The sequence below is a fragment of the Tricharina praecox genome (assembly GCF_024521635.1).
Source record: "Tricharina praecox strain CBS 144465 chromosome Unknown BZA05scaffold_17, whole genome shotgun sequence".
In the NCBI taxonomy this organism is placed as follows: domain Eukaryota; kingdom Fungi; phylum Ascomycota; class Pezizomycetes; order Pezizales; family Pyronemataceae; genus Tricharina; species Tricharina praecox.
The window spans coordinates 125,000-141,499 of record NW_026250419.1 but is presented as its reverse complement, the minus strand read 5'-3'; the positions used below and the strand labels follow the sequence as shown (position 1 = coordinate 141,499).

The window sequence follows — 16,500 nt, the reverse complement described above, 5'->3', positions numbered from 1 at the left end:
TCTCTCGATCTGTATGCTCCTAAGGTGTAGAGGAGAGGGGGAAGAGGGGGGGTTTGTGGCCGTGGTTATGATGGTGGTGTGGTTAGTGTGCCGTCGTGGCGATGATGTAAAGGGATGTCGATGTCTGTGTAGAGAGGTATAATCAGGACCGTTTAGAGTACGTACGAGAATTCCAGCAAGATTTTTCGCCAACTCTCTCAGACGCCCGAAGAAGAAAATTCCACAAACGCATTAATTATTGATTGCATCCGGGCCGAGATGTCCCATAGCGACATCCCCCACCTACACGAATAGATGAGACAGGCGGACAGGGACACGAACATCGCCGAAGATGTCTGTGTGTTTATGTACGCGGCAATCTAGGCAAGGCAGGCTCGCTGGGTTGGCTATATAGACGTGGGGGTTGATATGAGATGGCACTACTACATATCAGGGCCGGGCACTCTACGGTACATACAGATTCGCCCTGGCATGGCTGCGAACGATCTTCCACGGTGCAGCTTGACTGGCGAAGGACGTGGTAGGTATAAATCCCGATATGTAAAAGCAAGCATTCACACTGGTGCTAATTGGACAACCAGTTTCTCTTGCAGAGTAGGTTTCCCCGGCGCAAGACACAGGTATGCTTGTTCGGTTGACATCTTACCGCCACACCGCGTGCGGGGTCGGGCTTTATTCCGAGAAACCTCTATCGCACACACAAGGTTCCTCGCCGAAGTGGTGTGTGGGTGGGAGGGAATCCCTTTTTTCTTCCGAGGTGCTAGGTCGGCGCGCTTCGGGTCGACAAGACAATCGTTTCGTCACGCCGAAATTCGCAAGGCCGGCGAAGAAGGACAGGCAGCCCCACCTAGAGAGAAGTGCTAAGGTCCGCCCTCCCACCCCCCTTCGCTCGCTCACTCCGCTTTCGTCATCCAAGTGCGCACCGGGTTCATATTTCGCTCAAAAACCCTACTCTCTCCTTCTTCTTCCTTCTCTTCTCCTCTTGATCCGATCAAACTTCCATACCTTCACCAAACAAACAAATCTACCTCTTGTAAGTTATGATTGCTTTCACTCTGTGAGATCTGGGAATGTTGCGTTGGTGCTGGTGCATGGGCGGATGAGATGGATTGTGGATGCTTGACTTGACTTGACCCCGCTGCGGGGCAGGCATGCATGTCTTCTCACTCATCGAAGATGCTGGGCTGCGAGGAGACACAGGGCTGACATTGCGATTGCGATTTCCAGACAAATCACCAAACAATCAAAATGGGTGCCACTGATGTCTTGTCGCGGAAGAAGGGTGTCATCGTTGGAGACGATGTTCTGAACGTAGATCTACACAACATCCCCCAATCACCCGGTCCATGAAGACTGACGGAGTGGCCTGGTAGCTGTTCAAATACGCCCGCGAGCACAAGTTCGCCATCCCCGCTATCGTACGTTTGTTCTTCTCTCTCACGGTTTTGTGGCCGGCGCTGATGGGAATAGAACGTTACATCCTCCTCGACCGTCGTTGCTGCGCTCGAGGCTGCCCGCGACTCCAAGGCCCCCATCATCCTGCAGGTTTCCCAGGGTGGTGCCGCCTACTTCGCCGGAAAGGTAACTCTATTCTCTCCTCTACCTCACTTCCCTAGTCGCTAATATTCTACATAGGGCGTCTCCAACACCGACCAATTCGCCTCCATTAACGGTGCCATCGCCGCTGCCAACTACATCCGCAGCATTGCCCCCGCCTACGGCATCCCCGTGGTCCTGCACACCGACCACTGCGCCAAGAAGCTCCTTCCCTGGCTCGATGGTATGCTCGATGAGGACGAGAAGTACTTCAAGCAGCACGGAGAGCCTCTCTTCTCTTCCCACATGATCGATCTCTCCGAGGAGGAGAAGGAGGAGAACATCGCCATTACCAAGAAGTACCTGGAGCGCGCAGCACCCATGAAGCAGTGGTTGGAGATGGTGAGTGTTCTGTACGTGCGGAGGGGTGAAGTGGGGCTAATGGGGTGAAGGAAATCGGAATCACCGGAGGTGAGGAGGATGGTGTCGACAACACTGGTGTCGACAACTCTGCTCTGTACACCCAGCCCGAGGACATCTACGAAGTGTACGATGCTCTCGTCTCCGTCTCCCCCTACTTCTCCATTGCCGCCGGGTTCGGAAACGTCCACGGAGTCTACAAGCCCGGAAACGTGCACCTCCACCCCGAGCTCCTCGGAAAGCACCAGGCCTACACCAAGGAGAAGATCAACGGCTCTGAGGACAAGCCCCTGTTCCTCGTCTTCCACGGTGGTTCCGGATCCACCAAGGAGGAGTTCAACATTGCCATCGGTCACGGTGTTGTCAAGGTTAACTTGGACACTGATCTCCAGTAAGCATTCCCCTTCTTCACCCTTCACCCCCACCCCGCTAACTGAATTCTTCCACAAAAGGTTCGCATACCTCGAGGGTATCCGCGACTACATGCTCAACAAGAAGGAGTATGTGTTGAAGCAGGTCGGTAACCCTGACGGCGACGACAAGCCCAACAAGAAGTACTTCGACCCGCGAGTGTGGGTTCGCGAGGGTGAGAAGACCATGGCCGTCCGTGTCAAGCAGGGGCTGTCGGACTTCAACACTTCCAACCAGTTGTAAATGTTTTCTTCCTCTTTTCTTGCTGGTCTGGAACGGAATTGTCTAGGGTCTGGGTGAAGGGCAATCATTGAAATGGAATTGTTCAAACCCAAAACGATTGTCGTGCTCCACGTGAAGATGTGATGTGATGTGAGCTAAAGCTCTACCCTACCTCACCTCACCTTACCTTACCTTCCCATTCATCGGTAATGAAGCGAGACACATTGCCGGTTCGTTCCGATTCGGGAGCGAGCGGGAGCTACAGGACCCGCCAGATTGGTCCGCTCGGGACAATCGTGCATCCGGGCGGTGGTTGGCGGAAGTGAGATCTCCCGAGGTAGCCGGCCAACGGGATATTCACTGCCGCGGTTGTGCATGAGTATTGTATTACAATAGCTTGAATTGTATCTAACTACTGGGTACATGACAAACAAAGCACCCCCCCTTCCCTTTAACAAACGCCGCCGGGTATGCAAGTAGAGTAAGAAGTAGGTACAAAATGTAGCACGGAAGAAATCTACCTAGAGATTCGCTGCCAGCTTCGGTGTCGGATAGTTCTTCTTCACCACCGTGACAATGACGGTGATATCATCCACCTTTCCGCCATGGTAGTTTTCATTGGGGAATAGCCTCTGCACCTCCTTTGCAAATGGCCCGTCACGCTTGGTGTTCATGCTCGCGGACTTCGCCATTCTGATCACCGTCCGAGCCAGGGCGGTATGCAGCGGGACATGATCCTCCTTCGTCATCGTCGCCGCGGTCAGGTGCTTCGCCGAGGTCTTGATGCCTTCACCCTCCACCGGGATCTTCCAGCAGTGGGTTTCGAGCATCTTTGCCGACACGCCGCGCAAGATCTCCTGTGCGGAGATGTTGTCCCACACTCCGTCGGTGGCGAACAGGACTACGTCACCTTCCTGCAACTGGTGCGACGAGGTCGTGGACATCTCGGGGGTGTCGCTGGGCGTAACTTCCGCGGGCGAGTGCGCGGGGATGTACACGAGCTGGAGCGGGAAGTTGAAGTCCTGGAGGCGTGTGTGTAAGTAGGCGTATGTACAGACGGGAAGGGGAGCGGGAGCGGGGCGTACATGGGTTTGTGGCTGCGAAGCATAGTGCACCTTTCCCTGACGAAGGATCACGAACCCCGAGTCTCCCAGACTATCCATCCATCCAACACATTAGCCCTCCCCCCTCCTCTCTTCTCCGCGCAGCTTCGTCGGGAACCTACTTCGCAACATTCAACGTCCCATCCTTCTTGAAAACACCCAGGCACGCGGTGGCCGCGCCACCCTTGATCTTGTCGTCCTCCAGGGTGCGCGCGTATCCGATCTCCAGCAGATCTCGTGGGTTCACCGCCGCCGACGTCGCAGCCTGCGCTGCAGACGCAATGCTGATAACCAGTGCCTGCGAGAAGATTGCTGAGTCGATACCGATCTTGTCGTAGCCGCCGACGCCTACACTCCACGCATCAGCAACTGCCCCGCCCCCTCCACCCTCTCAGCCAGCAATTGAGCTCACCATCAGCCTATGTACCCAACGTCAGCCTGGGCCACCACCATACGGATCCCACACCAACAGCAGAGGAAGCAAGCATACCACACCGACCGCCACCGCGTCATTACCATCGCCCTCCGCGTGCTCCAGTCCGGTGACAAAGTAAGCGTCCTGACCGGCGCGACTCCTGCGCTTCTCCGGGTTCGGCGTGGACTCGGGGGAGCCGCTGACGTGGCTGAAGATTTCCTTCTCTGGATCGTACTTTTTTCCCTTTGGCGAGAAGGAGGCGGACGTGTAGAAGGTGAAGGACTCCGGCGGCGGTCCTTTCTTGGTCGCGAATGTGCGCCGCAGGAACGACGAGAGGTGGTGGTGGTGCTGTGGCACACGGCGTGTGGGTGGGAGGAGCGGGAGTGGGAGCGACATTGGGATCGTCGTCCGCGCTGCTGTCGTGGAGGTGGAAAGGTGCCGGGGAAGAGCGACGGGGAGGGTGCGGCTGCAGTGCCGGGAGATGAAACGCAGGCTGGATTGGGCGTGTATTCGCATCATGACGGAGAAAACAATCTGTGTAACAACTCAGTTAACAACTCAATGGTGAAGTGGAATAAAAAGCGTGCCGAAGGTTTAAAAGGTTAGTATACCTAGTGGTAGCGCCAACGACGTCGTGACTCGTGGTGATCTTCGTGGGGGCGATTAGAGCTAACGGGAACCACTTCCCCGGAATGTACGAAGATGTCATTCTAGACCTTGGATCTGGTGTGGGTGCTTGGCGGCATATTGAGAGAGGTTAAGATCGCCATCTGCTCTGCGGATTGGATTCTGGTTTTATGCAGTCTGCAGGAACTATTGGTCACGGGATCATCTCGATGCCATTCCAAGCACATCACTGGATGAAGTTCGTCTGAAGTACGTAAAAAATCAAGTGAATTCACTGTCCTGCATGCAAGCAGGCTTGAACAAGCGTTATGAAAATCAACTTATATCATACAGCGCACATCTGCATCTACCTTCCTGCGCTTCACAGACCGTCCTGATACACAAACACGACATCCTCCAGTTTCTTGTCCTTGACGATTTTCTCCGCGTCCAGAGCCTTCTGGGCATTCTCCAGCATCTTGAGGGCATCGGCCTGTTCCTGCTTCACCTTGCGCTTGACGAAGTCCTCCTGCTGCTCGAGACTTAGCAGTTCACGGCAGGTGATGCCATTGACTTTGTTGTCTCGCGGAGGAAGGAACGTGACATCGTTGCAGAGGCGGGGCGTGTAGATCACCATCAGGTAGCAGCAGATGGAGACTTCTTTGATCCAGTCGATGCGGTCGGGTCCGTGGGAATTGCAGTGGAACTGGGCAACCAATATCAGCAGGCGAGACGAACAATCGTGACAAGAGTAGATACCTGAACTTCAATCTTCCGTTCCTTCCCAGTAAGATCACAAACCGTCCCCCCGCCCAATTTCTGCACAAGATACCTCAACTCCCCGGTCGCCTGAAGCTCCGTCCCCTCCCCAGGATTCCTGCTGCCATCCTGCGGCGCTTGCCCAAGCACATACGACTGCGTCTCGGGGTCCTCCGTTGGCGGCCACTGATTATTCTGCTGGGGCGGCAACTGGTGAAACTGTCTGACCTCACGGTTGTGACAGAACGAGTAACTCCACCACCCCGACACAAAGTACAAGCACTTCCCTTCCAGATCCGAGAGCAATTCCCATCCGCGCGTGGTAGCGCGCGCAAGCTCCTTCTCTTCCTCGACCTTGGAGAGCTCCTTCTCCGTCGCGTTCATGGGCGGTGGGGGCCGCACAACGGGAATTGCGCAGAGGAAGGACCGGTCGGACATTCGCATCAGCTCGTAGGACTCGGTGAGGTCGTCGCTAGCGGCGGAGTCGGAGTCGCCTCCCAGCGGCTGCTGTTGGCGATTACTGCTGCCGGTACGTGCCTGCGCCTGTGAGAGGATCGCTTCGGCTTCCGCGGGCGTAACGAATGATTCCGGGAACTGTATCTCATACTGTGTGTCGGGAGCGATCAGAAACGTGGCCCTCCATCTCTCAACCACCGGTATGTACCTACCTGGGGAAATGCAAGCAGGTCATCGTGCACACTGAACAGCCCCACGCTGGTCTGTGTGAGTAGTCCAATCGCAAGGAGGAGTGCTGAGGATATTATAATCATCTTTGTTATGTGTGGAGGTTTGGAGGTTCCATCACATTGAAGGTATGTCTCTGCGGACTACTGAGTGGTGGTACTCTAGCTACTGCTAACAAGGGTTAAGGCCAACTTTACAAAGCGAGAGCTTGGGGTTGCACGAGACATGCCACAGGCGCCGTAGCCGCGGGCAGCAGATATTCCCTTTGGAAAAGATTTATTCACAGCGGGTTTCTCAATAGGACAAAGCAAAATCACCAGGCATTAATAGAGGGCCTCCACATCAACAAATTTCCTAAAATGCGAACAAGCGTGAGGTATGTATGTCTTCTAACAAATACACAGGGCGTGAAGAAGAAACAAAAACAGAAGCCCCCAAGAATTGCAACACAAACGCCAACTCCAAGCAAGACATTCTATCATTGCACAGGAAACATATGGATATGGCCTGATGGAGGGTATGGATGTGAATTTACTTTAGAAAGATTGCTCGATCGCTAAGTCCACCACCAAGCATGCGATCTAGTCTCGCCGTGTCCCTCTACCTACCAAAGAGTGGGTTTCAAGCCTCCCCCAGATGGGTCACCAGCGCGGTAAGTCTTCCAATCCTCTCGTCTTTGCGAGTCGACCCCGACACGTCCCGCTCGTATTTGACCGAAGGCTTCAGCAAGCCCGCCGCAGAGTCATATTCCCATCCCCCCGCAACCAGCGCCTTGACCATCTCGCCGTCCGGCGCTGCCACAAGTCCGAGATAGAACGCAGCCGATTCCGGGGTTATCGAGGTGTATGCCCTCGAAAGCAGCTGGAACGTCATCTTCCTGAAGTCATCCTGAAAACGCTTGCAAAGCGGCTTAACAAGATCCGACCACTTTGGACTCTCCAGGGCAACATACACGGCGGGGTAGTTGCGGGTGTACAGTGCTCTCAGGAGACTGACAGCGTTCGAGAGCTGGGCGTCGGCTAGGATCGCAGTTGGAATACGCTGGGTGAGGAATCGTGCTTCGTTCCTGCAATGGTGGGTCAGCCGACGGTCGGTGCAGCGAGCGAGCTTCGTTCGAGCGGCCAGGCTGCTCACAGGTCACGATCGTGCACCAAACACAACAGGTAGACGGTGTAGAAGGTCGATAGAAGCTTCAAGGTCTCGGGATTCAACGTGTTGGTGTCGATCTGGGCGTTGTGTTCGAGCTCGGACAAAATGTCGACGAGAACCGCGGGGTGCATGTCCGCCTGGCACAGGTCGCTGAAGTAGGACATGCTGAGACTTGGGGTTGCGAGCGCCATAATGCCGGTGTGGAGAGATGGTAATGCTTGGATGCGGGGAGGCGGGGGAGGCGTTGTGGGGGAGAAGGATCGTGCGTGATGGTGGGGGAGGGGTTGAAGCAGAGGACGGTAAGTTACGACGGCACGAGAAGCTATGTAGACTCTAGAGTAGCGTACCACTATCATAACTATCATAGTAGAGTATAAGGTGTGCAGCTCTTTCCCTCAGCCGCCGCAAAGCTCTAATCTTCTGGCGCGTGTGGTCCCGGCAGCTGCCCAACCGCTTTGCAGGGGTCCGCCGAAAAGGACACCTTCAATCATAACCTGCTGTACGTACCACAAGGGTCGCCTTTACCTACACTATTTCCATTGCGCGGCCTTGTGCCGAACTCTCGACAACTGAACCTCAATCACCAAACACCTCCCAACTCCCCTCCAATTCTTCAACCCTACCCACCGTCTGTCCGTTCGTCATTCCAAAATGTCGATGGACGCGTTCTTCAAGGACGAGTCCGCCAGGAATCTGCGCTCGTTGCTGAAAGTCGTCATCCTCGTCACCATCGCCGGCGCTGCTGTCTCAAGTCGACTGTTTTCGGTGATCCGTACGTAGTTCGGTCCTCAATCCGTTGGCCCACACGCCGCGGACAGCAGCACTCATAGCTAACTTGCAGGCGCAGGATTCGAGAGCATAATCCACGAATGTACGGTTTTCCCCCACTTCCGGTCCTCAGTCCTACTGTGCGCCTGGAAACTCACTAGCTGGTCCGAACAGTCGATCCATGGTTCAACTTTCGAGCCACCAAATACCTCGTTAAGAACGGGTTCTACAACTTTTGGGATTGGTTTGATGACCGTGAGGGCCGCTGCACTCCGACGGTACCTATTGCGCAAGAGCTGAATTGTGGTTATAGGAACATGGCATCCGCTGGGACGAGTCACTGGTGGTACTCTGTACCCAGGCTTGATGGTTACCTCCGGCGTTATTTACCACATCCTCCGGTTCCTGACATTCCCGGTCGACATTCGAAACATCTGTGTCCTGCTTGCTCCGGCCTTCTCGGGATTGACTGCACTAGCTACGTACTTGTTCACCAAGGAGATGAAGGATGAGTCGGCTGGATTGCTCGCTGCTGCCTTTATCGGTATTGCACCTGGTTACATCTCGCGCTCGGTGGCTGGTTCCTACGACAACGAGGCAATTGCCATTTTCCTTCTCATGTTCACCTTCTACCTCTGGATCAAGGCGCTCAAGCTTGGAAGTGCGTACTGGGGCGCTCTTTGCGCTCTGTTCTACTTCTACATGGTTGCCGCATGGGGTGGATACGTCTTCATCACCAACATGATTCCTCTGCACGCCTTCGTGCTAATTGTGATGGGTCGCTACTCACCGCGCCTGTACGTTTCGTATGTCAGCTGGTATGCTCTCGGCACATTGGGCAGCATGCAGATTCCCTTCGTTGGATTCTTGCCCATCCGCTCGTCGGAGCACATGGCCGCGCTAGGTTTGTAGTCCTCCTGTTAATTTTTTCCGTGGGAGTTTAATCTAATGTTTCCGTGTTTAGGTGTCTTCGGTCTGCTGCAGATTGTTGCCTTCGTGGACTACGTCCGCTCCCAGGTTCCGTCCAAGCAATTCCAGTCGCTGCTCCGTGCTTTCATCATCATTGCTTTCGTCGGATCTTCTGCCGCACTTGTGCTGTTGACCGTCTCCGGAACCATTGCGCCATGGTCTGGCCGCTTCTACTCGCTGTGGGATACCGGCTATGCCAAGATTCACATTCCTATCATTGCGTCCGTCTCGGAGCATCAGCCCACCGCATGGCCTGCCTTCTTCTTCGACTTGGAGATGCTGATCTGGCTCTTTCCGGCCGGAGTATACATGTGTTTCAGAACCCTGGCAGATGAGCACGTTTTCGTTATCATCTACGCCATCATGGCCAGCTACTTCGCCGGTGTCATGGTCCGTCTCATGCTTACTTTGACTCCCGTTGTCTGCGTGGCTGCCGCTATTGCCCTGTCTAACATATTGGATACCTACACCACTTTCGATGTGCCTGAGCCTGCCGCAGTTGAAGCTGCGATCGCCACTGAAGAGAAGGCGAAGACTGGGGATAAGAAGCCCGGTCTCTTGACCGCCAGTCGTGAATCTATCGTTGGAATCTTCTCTCAGGGATCCAAGATCACTGTAGTCGGCGCGTTCACTTTCTACCTCTTCCTTTTCGTGCTCCATTGTACTTGGGTCACCTCCAATGCTTACTCTTCGCCATCCGTGGTCCTCGCATCTCGTTTGCCCGATGGCTCGCAGCACATCATCGACGACTACCGTGAGGCGTACTACTGGCTAAGGAAAAACACTCCCGACGATGCGAAGATCATGAGTTGGTGGGACTACGGCTACCAGATCGGCGGAATGGCCGACAGAGCTACTTTGGTGGACAACAACACCTGGAACAACACCCACATTGCAACTGTCGGAAAAGCGATGGCTTCGCGTGAGGAGGTCTCCTACCCCATCCTCCGTCAGCACGATGTCGACTACGTTCTCGTCATCTTTGGCGGTCTGCTCGGATATTCCGGTGATGATATCAACAAGGTAAGTCCGTTTGCTGGTTAGAAATCGTGAAGTAGGCACACTAACAATACACCAGTTCCTATGGATGATTCGTATCGCCGAAGGCGTCTGGCCCAACGAGGTCAAGGAGCGTGACTTCTTCACCCCACGTGGCGAATACAAGGTCGACGACCAAGCCACCGAAACGATGAAGAACAGCTTGATGTATGAGTCCCGCTGATCTCACCCACATACTCATACATGCTAATGTTCTTTGATAGGTACAAAATGTCGTACTACAACTACCATGCCCTCTTCCCTGCTGGCAAGGCCCAGGACCGTGTTCGTGGTGTAATGCTGCCTGAAACCGGGCCCACACTCAATACTCTGGATGAGGCCTTCACCAGCGAGAACTGGATAGTGAGGATCTACAAGGTGAAGGATCTGGACAAGCTCGGAAGAGACCACGCTTCGGCAGTGGCCTTCGAGTCGGGAAAGAAGAAGAGAAAGGGAAAGAGCGGACAGAGCAAGGGCGCACGGCAGTTGAGAGTAATCTAAGCTTGCCGTTTTGTTTTCTGTTTCTTGTTTCTTTTGGTAGTCTTTTTTTCCTTTTTTCTTTTTCCTTAAATGGGTTGGGTCATTCCGGATCCTGGTGTACGGTTGTGGGATATCCTTCCTCCCTTTCCCGTGGGTTATGTAGACTGGCTATCAAAAATGGCGAAAAAGAAATGCAAATGAAGCTTACTACAACGCACAAGTCCATACATGACACGTTTACGCTTTTGTTTGTTTAGGGCCCGTCTGGATGCACTAATTCTTCAGTTCCAGTTTTAGAGCCCAGTTTTAGAGCCAAAGTAAGTTCCCCGCCGGGATACCAAATACTGTTCAGTTTCAGTTTCCGGAAAACCTTGAGGTGAACAGAGTGTTTGGCAGTTCCCAGTATACTCAGACATAAGTCTAGATAATAGGCTTCACCAGAACTTTAGTAGTACACACTGTAGACCCGCTTTTTTTTTCTCTTTCCTGGAAGGGGAGTCCATGGTTGAAGTTAAAATGTGGTACTGAGTGGTGGTGAAGAAACTGACCTCCAGAGGTCAGTTCCAGTTTCGTCGCCGGAGCTACACAGTTTCAGTTTTTTCTTCTCAGTTTTTGTGAGATTCAAACAGGGTTACAGTTTTGTTTGCTCAGTTTTTGCTAAAACTGAGGCCATCCAAACAGAACCTTAATGATTGATTCCATGCGACCTATCTGCAAACTCCACAGTAGATCATTCCAAATTGACACGTTTACGGTGTGAAAATGCCTGTAGTGGATTCATGGAAACCGAGTGATAGACTGCATGTCCACCGGGTAATCCCACCGCCAGGACTACCATGAAGTTGTGTAACCCCAGATCAACGCCATAACACATTACATATGCCCGTTCCTGACGTGAAGATGTCCGCTCGTCCACAACTACAACCACCGCAACTCACGACGACCACGACGGAAAAGCCATGGCCGACGTACAGAACCAGATGATCCTTCGCGACCCCCAGTTATTGTTTGTTTTCCCCTAGGAGTCCAGAGATGGGTGGATGAAAAGCTAATGGAGCGCGTGAACAGCTACTGGATCCTATTCCCGATCACCGGTGTTATGGTACTTCCATCCGCCTCATTCATTCGTTATTCGTGCCCGCGACCCAGAGACTGATTGTCGGTCTACAAAGATCCTCACTGGTGTGTTACGGCACTATGCGACGGTGCTCATGCAATCCGATCCGAAGAAGCAAGACATCAAGGCACTCCGCGAGCAGTATGTCCACACACGGCCCCCATTTCCTGCGAATCCCTCCCCCTCTAATCAACGGTTTCGCACAGACGCAACCTCCTCCACGGCATCAATCTCCGCCAAAACCTCAACCAGATCCCCTTCTCGTCCTTCGTCTCGCGTAAGAACGCCCTCGTCGCCGCCTACAAGCGCGGCGAGTACCTGAAGGACCCCGGGGCGGTCGGCCAGCCCGCCCCGAACCCCATGACCGACCCCGCCGGCATGGACCAGATGATGAACATGCTGAAGGGGAACATGGCCATGATTGTGCCGCAGACGTTGATCATGGGCTGGATCAACGCCTTCTTCTCGGGCTTCGTCATCATGAAGCTGCCGTTCCCGCTCACCATCCGCTTCAAGAGCATGCTGCAGAGCGGTGTCGCCACGAGAGACCTCGACGTTAGATGGGTCTCCAGTCTGTCCTGGTACTTCCTCAACCTGTTTGGTCTCCGCTCCGTGTTCAATTACATCTTGGGCAGCGATAATTGTATGTCCCCCCTCGAACCCCCACCTGCGATCCGCATGTACGCTGACTGCTCGCCACGTAGCTGCCGACCAGATGGCCGCCCAGATGCAGCAGATGAGTCCCGGTACCGGCGGTGCGAGTATCTTCGGCCCCGGCCAGGACCCGAACAAGATGTTCATCGCAGAAGTGGAGAACCTCGAGGTTGCGGGTGGTCAACATGAGTGGGTGCTGAATGGCGTCGAAGATAGGCTTCTGGCTATGGCGTGATGATGTGTACAGTGGTGGGTTAGACTAGATAATAATGTGGGATCACTTGCGCTTTTGGATACCTCTTGTTTGAGATGTAGTTAATGAAGTCGTTTGCTTCCCCAACCAGCGTAATTATCATCTTATATCACTCGAAATAGCGAATCAAAGTACATTCGCGCCTCCCAGGCGCTATTAAGTTTTCCTATTACGATATCAACACACCTACTTCGTCCCCGCCGCCGCCGTAGCAGCAGCAGCAGCAGTCCCCTCAACCCGACTAACCAGCCTCTTTACACTCGCCCACTCCTCATTCCTCGGGGAATCCAGTGTGACATCAAACACGGTAACCATTCCATCGAGTCCTCCGACCGCCACCCTCTTCCCGTCATGCTGCTCCCACGCAAGTTTATTCAAGCTCTTGGTCAGATGGGTAGCGCCGACCCTCGGCGTCGGCGTGGCCTTCGCGATCGGGATCTCCGTGTCAACAGTGATATCCCAGATCTCAAGCTGGCCAGCGCCGTCGACGAGGCCGAAGACACCCGGTTTCGTGGGGCTCCAGCGCGCATCATAGACGACGTCTTCGCGCGAGAACTCGAGGATCGGCTGCGCGGACGTGCTGGTTCCTGCGGCGGTGGTGGAGGTGGCGGCCGGTGGCCGCGCTTTCCACAGCTTTACGCTCCAGTCCAGCGAGCTGGAGAGAACCAGGTCGCCGAGGTCTACGGGCCCGCGCACCGGGTGGAAGTCGACGGACATGACGGGGGCGGCGTGCGCGCGGTAGGAGATGCGCGGTTCGATGCCGGCTTTGGCGCCTGCGCGGTCGTAGCGATGGCATGGGTAGATTGTGCCCTCCTCTGTGCCCACGAGGAAGTAGGTTGGGTCGCTGTGGGGGAAGGCCATGCAGGTGGGCGCGAGGTCGTCGGTTTTGGAGGGGGGTGGGGCGATCAGTTCGAGGAGCTCTTGGGGTTGCGCGAGCATGTCTACAGTCCAGCCACAGACTACGCCGTCCGTGGAGCTGCTGAGGATGTTGTTGGCGTTTTGGGTGCCGATTACGGAGACCGAGTAGACAGGGTGTGTGTGCCCGGATCCGGTGAGTGGGGTTTTCAGAACGGGTTGCGACTTTGCTCTGGTGTCCCAGAGTAGTACTTGACCGCTGTAGGCTCCACCGACAATCAGGTTCGGGTGGAATGGTGAGAACCTGGCCGTAAGGACATCGCTCTGGAAAAAATGTGAGCAACCGAGTACTAGGATTTCCAATGGACGGGGGCAGTCATTACCTGGGCATGGAAGACATATTCAGCCCTGTCGTGCAGGTGCATATTCCACACCTGCACCAAACCATCTGGATCATGGGGTGCCGAAGGGTTCTTGGTGTAAGATGCTAAGACGAGCTCGGGGAACTTGTCCGTGTAAGCTACTAGCCACAACTGACAGCTCAATCTGAGGAACTACCTTCGGAGAGAAGTTGATATCGCTGACCATCCGCTTCTTCGACCATCGCTCGTCGTAGAACTGCGTGACCTCCTTCAGTCTCCTTCCGGTCTGATCATCGTCCTCCCCATTGACACCGAGTCCATAGTCCGCCAGAACATCATACTCCATATCCAGCGCGCGCTCCACCACTTTCGACGACCTCTCGATAAAATCCAGAAAGTCCTCCGAAGCCGTAATCGCCGTCTTCTCCTCATCTGTCAGTTCTCGCGCAAAGAACCCCTTATCCGTATCTCCCTTCATGGTTTCCTGGTCCGCCTCCTCGAGATGAAGCAGCCGTAGCTCCTCCTCAATCTCCCTTCTCAGCCGCTCTCGCAGCTCCTCCTCCTTCTCCGGCGACAACAGGGCGTCATCCTCGGAATTATCGGTCTCCGTCCATGTCTCCGTCGTCTGCACCTCCTTGCTGTACGTGAGGATTTCCGGGATCGGGGATGGCGGGGCGTCGTACACGATCGTGACGGGAGTCTGTGATATTGTCTGGAAGCCCAACGTGGTCGATTCCGGTGTCATGCCCAACCCTCTACCGGAAAACGATCAGCATCAAATGCTTCCCTTATAGCATGGGGACGGGAACGTACGAAGGAATGATCGGAGACGTGATTTCAGAAGCGTTACTCTCCGCCGCCGAGAGCACCGAGTTTGGTCTGCTCCCCTTGAAAGTACTGGGCCCCGTCGACGCCGGACGGTCACCGACAAGGTCTCTGACCAGAATCTCGATGCTCTCGCGATTGTACGCACGCGGTATGGGAGCCGACATCTAAGAGGCGGAGAAGACACGACGGAGGTTAGGTTCATGGCCGAGATGGTATGCGATGGGAATGGATCTTCAATGTATGTACCTCGCTCACATCTTGACTTCGGCGCGTCGTTGACTGTAGCTGTCGCTCGGCATTCCTTTTCTTAATCTCTGCCAGGCGCTGCCGCTTTGCGGCGATTTCGGCCTTCCGTTGCTCCATCTCAGGAGAGCTCGGGGGATTGGATGTCGCTGTATGCTGTGTGGAGGTTGATACTCGGCGGAGAGCTTGCGGAGAGCTGGGCCGGCTCGTATTGCGTCGGTCTTCGTACGGCAGTAACCAAGCAGTCGCGGACTGGATATATATCTGGGAGTTCCGGGTTTCGTCGTGCGGTGTTGAGTTGCTTGTGGGATATTCCTAGCTTGAAGGAGTAAGATGGGGGGAGGAGCCGACAGGTACGGTAGAGCACATCTCTGGATACTAGGGATGTACCACTTCACTCGAGCTGCACACAAAAGCTGTGGGCATATCCACGGCACATGGACTCCAAACCGACCCTTCCAATCCGCTCCACTGACACAATACCCACAATCCCCACCATCGCGGGGCTCCCCGCACATCAATTCACCCGGATCCCCCAAGCTGTACTGGTACATACTCTAAAACAGCCCCGCCCGAGGAACTGTCCCAGCAAAAAAGACATCAATGCACATAGAAAACAGTGCCCCGACAACCATGCAATGCAATCCAAAGCTCCGTCGATAATCCCCCACGAACAGCCATCGATTTCTGTGCATTTTTAGCGCACGTGTCTTGTTGTCGTGCGGCTCATGTCGCTCACTGCTGACATCTTCGGAGCGTTTCGGTGATGTGGGAAATTTCAATTCATCTTCGCGTATTGCAACTCTACCGAACCGGACTAACCTCAAACCCTCCCCTCCTCCCTCCTCCTCCTCCTCCGCTCCGCTCCGCTCCCGCCCGCTGCAAACCTCCATCCATTCCACCACATTCACTCACTCTTTCCAACACACAACCCGAACCCGAACCATCCCACGCACCAAGCGCGCTCTCACAATGGTTCTCTCAACACAAGCCGTCAACGTACGCTCCCACCCCCTCTCCGCCCGCGTCGGTATCGGCAATGCCTCCGGCTCCGCACGCACGTACGCACGTACACACATACACACACACTCACCCTCACTCACACACACACATACACATATACACATCCTACACAAAAAAACAAAAACGCTGATTCGTGAAATGTCATGGCGTCCCACAGGTCCTGCGCTACTCCGCACTCGGCTCCGGAATCCTGTACGGACTGTACCACCAGCGCCAGCTGTCGTCGGCGGCGATTGTTGCCGCCGACCAGGCCGAGTACAACCATAAGGCCGCCCTGATCAAGCAGGCGAAGGCGGAGTGGGCCAGAAAGCACCCTGTCAAGGCGCCGATCGATACCGGCGACTGTACGTTTCCTCTCTCTATCTCTTGCTATCTCTATCTCTCTTTCCGATTGATATATACCTATGGGGATGGGAAGAGAATCGTGGCTGACCCGTGCGTGCGTGTGTGCGAACCTTGATTCTACACAGTGATCACCGACCCTGACGATAAGCGGTTCGACTTGGAGAAGTTCCTCAAGCACGTGGCTGGTGAGGCATAGGCTCGGCAATACCGTCGAGCAGATGAGGAGGAGGATGGCATTGCGTCTCTGAATGGAGGCGTGG

At 54.6% G+C, this 16,500-nt stretch overlaps 8 protein-coding genes across 8 annotated transcripts; 4 read left to right on the top strand and 4 right to left on the bottom strand.

The window, feature by feature from the left end:
- Positions 1-440: 440 nt before the first annotated feature.
- Positions 441-2,760, top strand: BZA05DRAFT_402041 (uncharacterized protein). The gene is made up of 8 exons (XM_051484066.1): positions 441-524; positions 582-1,033; positions 1,228-1,311; positions 1,374-1,418; positions 1,471-1,581; positions 1,636-1,938; positions 1,989-2,347; positions 2,409-2,760. Exons 2-8 carry the CDS (start codon positions 623-625, stop codon positions 2,608-2,610), a joined length of 1,515 nt encoding a protein of 504 aa, XP_051338118.1. The 5' UTR covers positions 441-524; positions 582-622; the 3' UTR covers positions 2,611-2,760.
- A 124-nt stretch (positions 2,761-2,884) lies between these two features.
- Positions 2,885-4,730, bottom strand: BZA05DRAFT_375225 (5-azacytidine resistance protein azr1). Its single transcript, XM_051481783.1, has 5 exons — positions 4,183-4,730; positions 4,105-4,111; positions 3,815-4,040; positions 3,675-3,744; positions 2,885-3,611 (listed from the first exon to the last, which is right to left on the bottom strand). The coding sequence occupies exons 1-5, from the start codon at positions 4,624-4,626 to the stop codon at positions 3,111-3,113; spliced, it is 1,248 nt and encodes a 415-aa protein (XP_051338117.1). The 5' UTR covers positions 4,627-4,730; the 3' UTR covers positions 2,885-3,110.
- A 276-nt stretch (positions 4,731-5,006) lies between these two features.
- On the bottom strand, positions 5,007-6,312 carry BZA05DRAFT_402039 (glucosidase II beta subunit-like protein-domain-containing protein). The gene is made up of 3 exons (XM_051484065.1): positions 6,141-6,312; positions 5,473-6,078; positions 5,007-5,419 (listed from the first exon to the last, which is right to left on the bottom strand). Exons 1-3 carry the CDS (start codon positions 6,240-6,242, stop codon positions 5,096-5,098), a joined length of 1,032 nt encoding a protein of 343 aa, XP_051338116.1. The 5' UTR covers positions 6,243-6,312; the 3' UTR covers positions 5,007-5,095.
- A 465-nt stretch (positions 6,313-6,777) lies between these two features.
- BZA05DRAFT_339630 (COP9 signalosome) lies at positions 6,778-7,496 on the bottom strand (the record flags this gene model as incomplete). Its single annotated transcript, XM_051480940.1, has 2 exons — positions 6,778-7,222; positions 7,291-7,496. The coding sequence occupies 2 exons, from the start codon at positions 7,494-7,496 to the stop codon at positions 6,778-6,780; spliced, it is 651 nt and encodes a 216-aa protein (XP_051338115.1).
- A 266-nt stretch (positions 7,497-7,762) lies between these two features.
- On the top strand, positions 7,763-10,776 carry BZA05DRAFT_375220 (Oligosaccharyl transferase STT3 subunit-domain-containing protein). The gene is made up of 7 exons (XM_051481782.1): positions 7,763-8,077; positions 8,153-8,176; positions 8,248-8,328; positions 8,387-8,977; positions 9,038-10,065; positions 10,121-10,248; positions 10,305-10,776. The coding sequence occupies exons 1-7, from the start codon at positions 7,957-7,959 to the stop codon at positions 10,579-10,581; spliced, it is 2,250 nt and encodes a 749-aa protein (XP_051338114.1). The 5' UTR covers positions 7,763-7,956; the 3' UTR covers positions 10,582-10,776.
- Positions 10,777-11,440: 664 nt separating this feature from the next.
- Positions 11,441-12,747, top strand: BZA05DRAFT_402032 (integral membrane protein DUF106-domain-containing protein). Its single transcript, XM_051484064.1, has 5 exons — positions 11,441-11,566; positions 11,629-11,662; positions 11,733-11,818; positions 11,884-12,320; positions 12,382-12,747. Exons 1-5 carry the CDS (start codon positions 11,520-11,522, stop codon positions 12,564-12,566), a joined length of 789 nt encoding a protein of 262 aa, XP_051338113.1. The 5' UTR covers positions 11,441-11,519; the 3' UTR covers positions 12,567-12,747.
- On the bottom strand, positions 12,736-15,098 carry BZA05DRAFT_81027 (WD40-repeat-containing domain protein). The gene is made up of 5 exons (XM_051488662.1): positions 14,876-15,098; positions 14,615-14,793; positions 13,998-14,556; positions 13,823-13,945; positions 12,736-13,763 (listed from the first exon to the last, which is right to left on the bottom strand). Exons 1-5 carry the CDS (start codon positions 14,990-14,992, stop codon positions 12,771-12,773), a joined length of 1,971 nt encoding a protein of 656 aa, XP_051338112.1. The 5' UTR covers positions 14,993-15,098; the 3' UTR covers positions 12,736-12,770.
- Positions 15,099-15,844: 746 nt separating this feature from the next.
- Positions 15,845-16,436, top strand: BZA05DRAFT_446115 (putative ATP synthase subunit E, mitochondrial; the record flags this gene model as incomplete). Its single annotated transcript, XM_051487053.1, has 3 exons — positions 15,845-15,871; positions 16,053-16,239; positions 16,366-16,436. The coding sequence occupies 3 exons, from the start codon at positions 15,845-15,847 to the stop codon at positions 16,434-16,436; spliced, it is 285 nt and encodes a 94-aa protein (XP_051338111.1).
- Between the last annotated feature and the right edge of the window lie 64 nt (positions 16,437-16,500).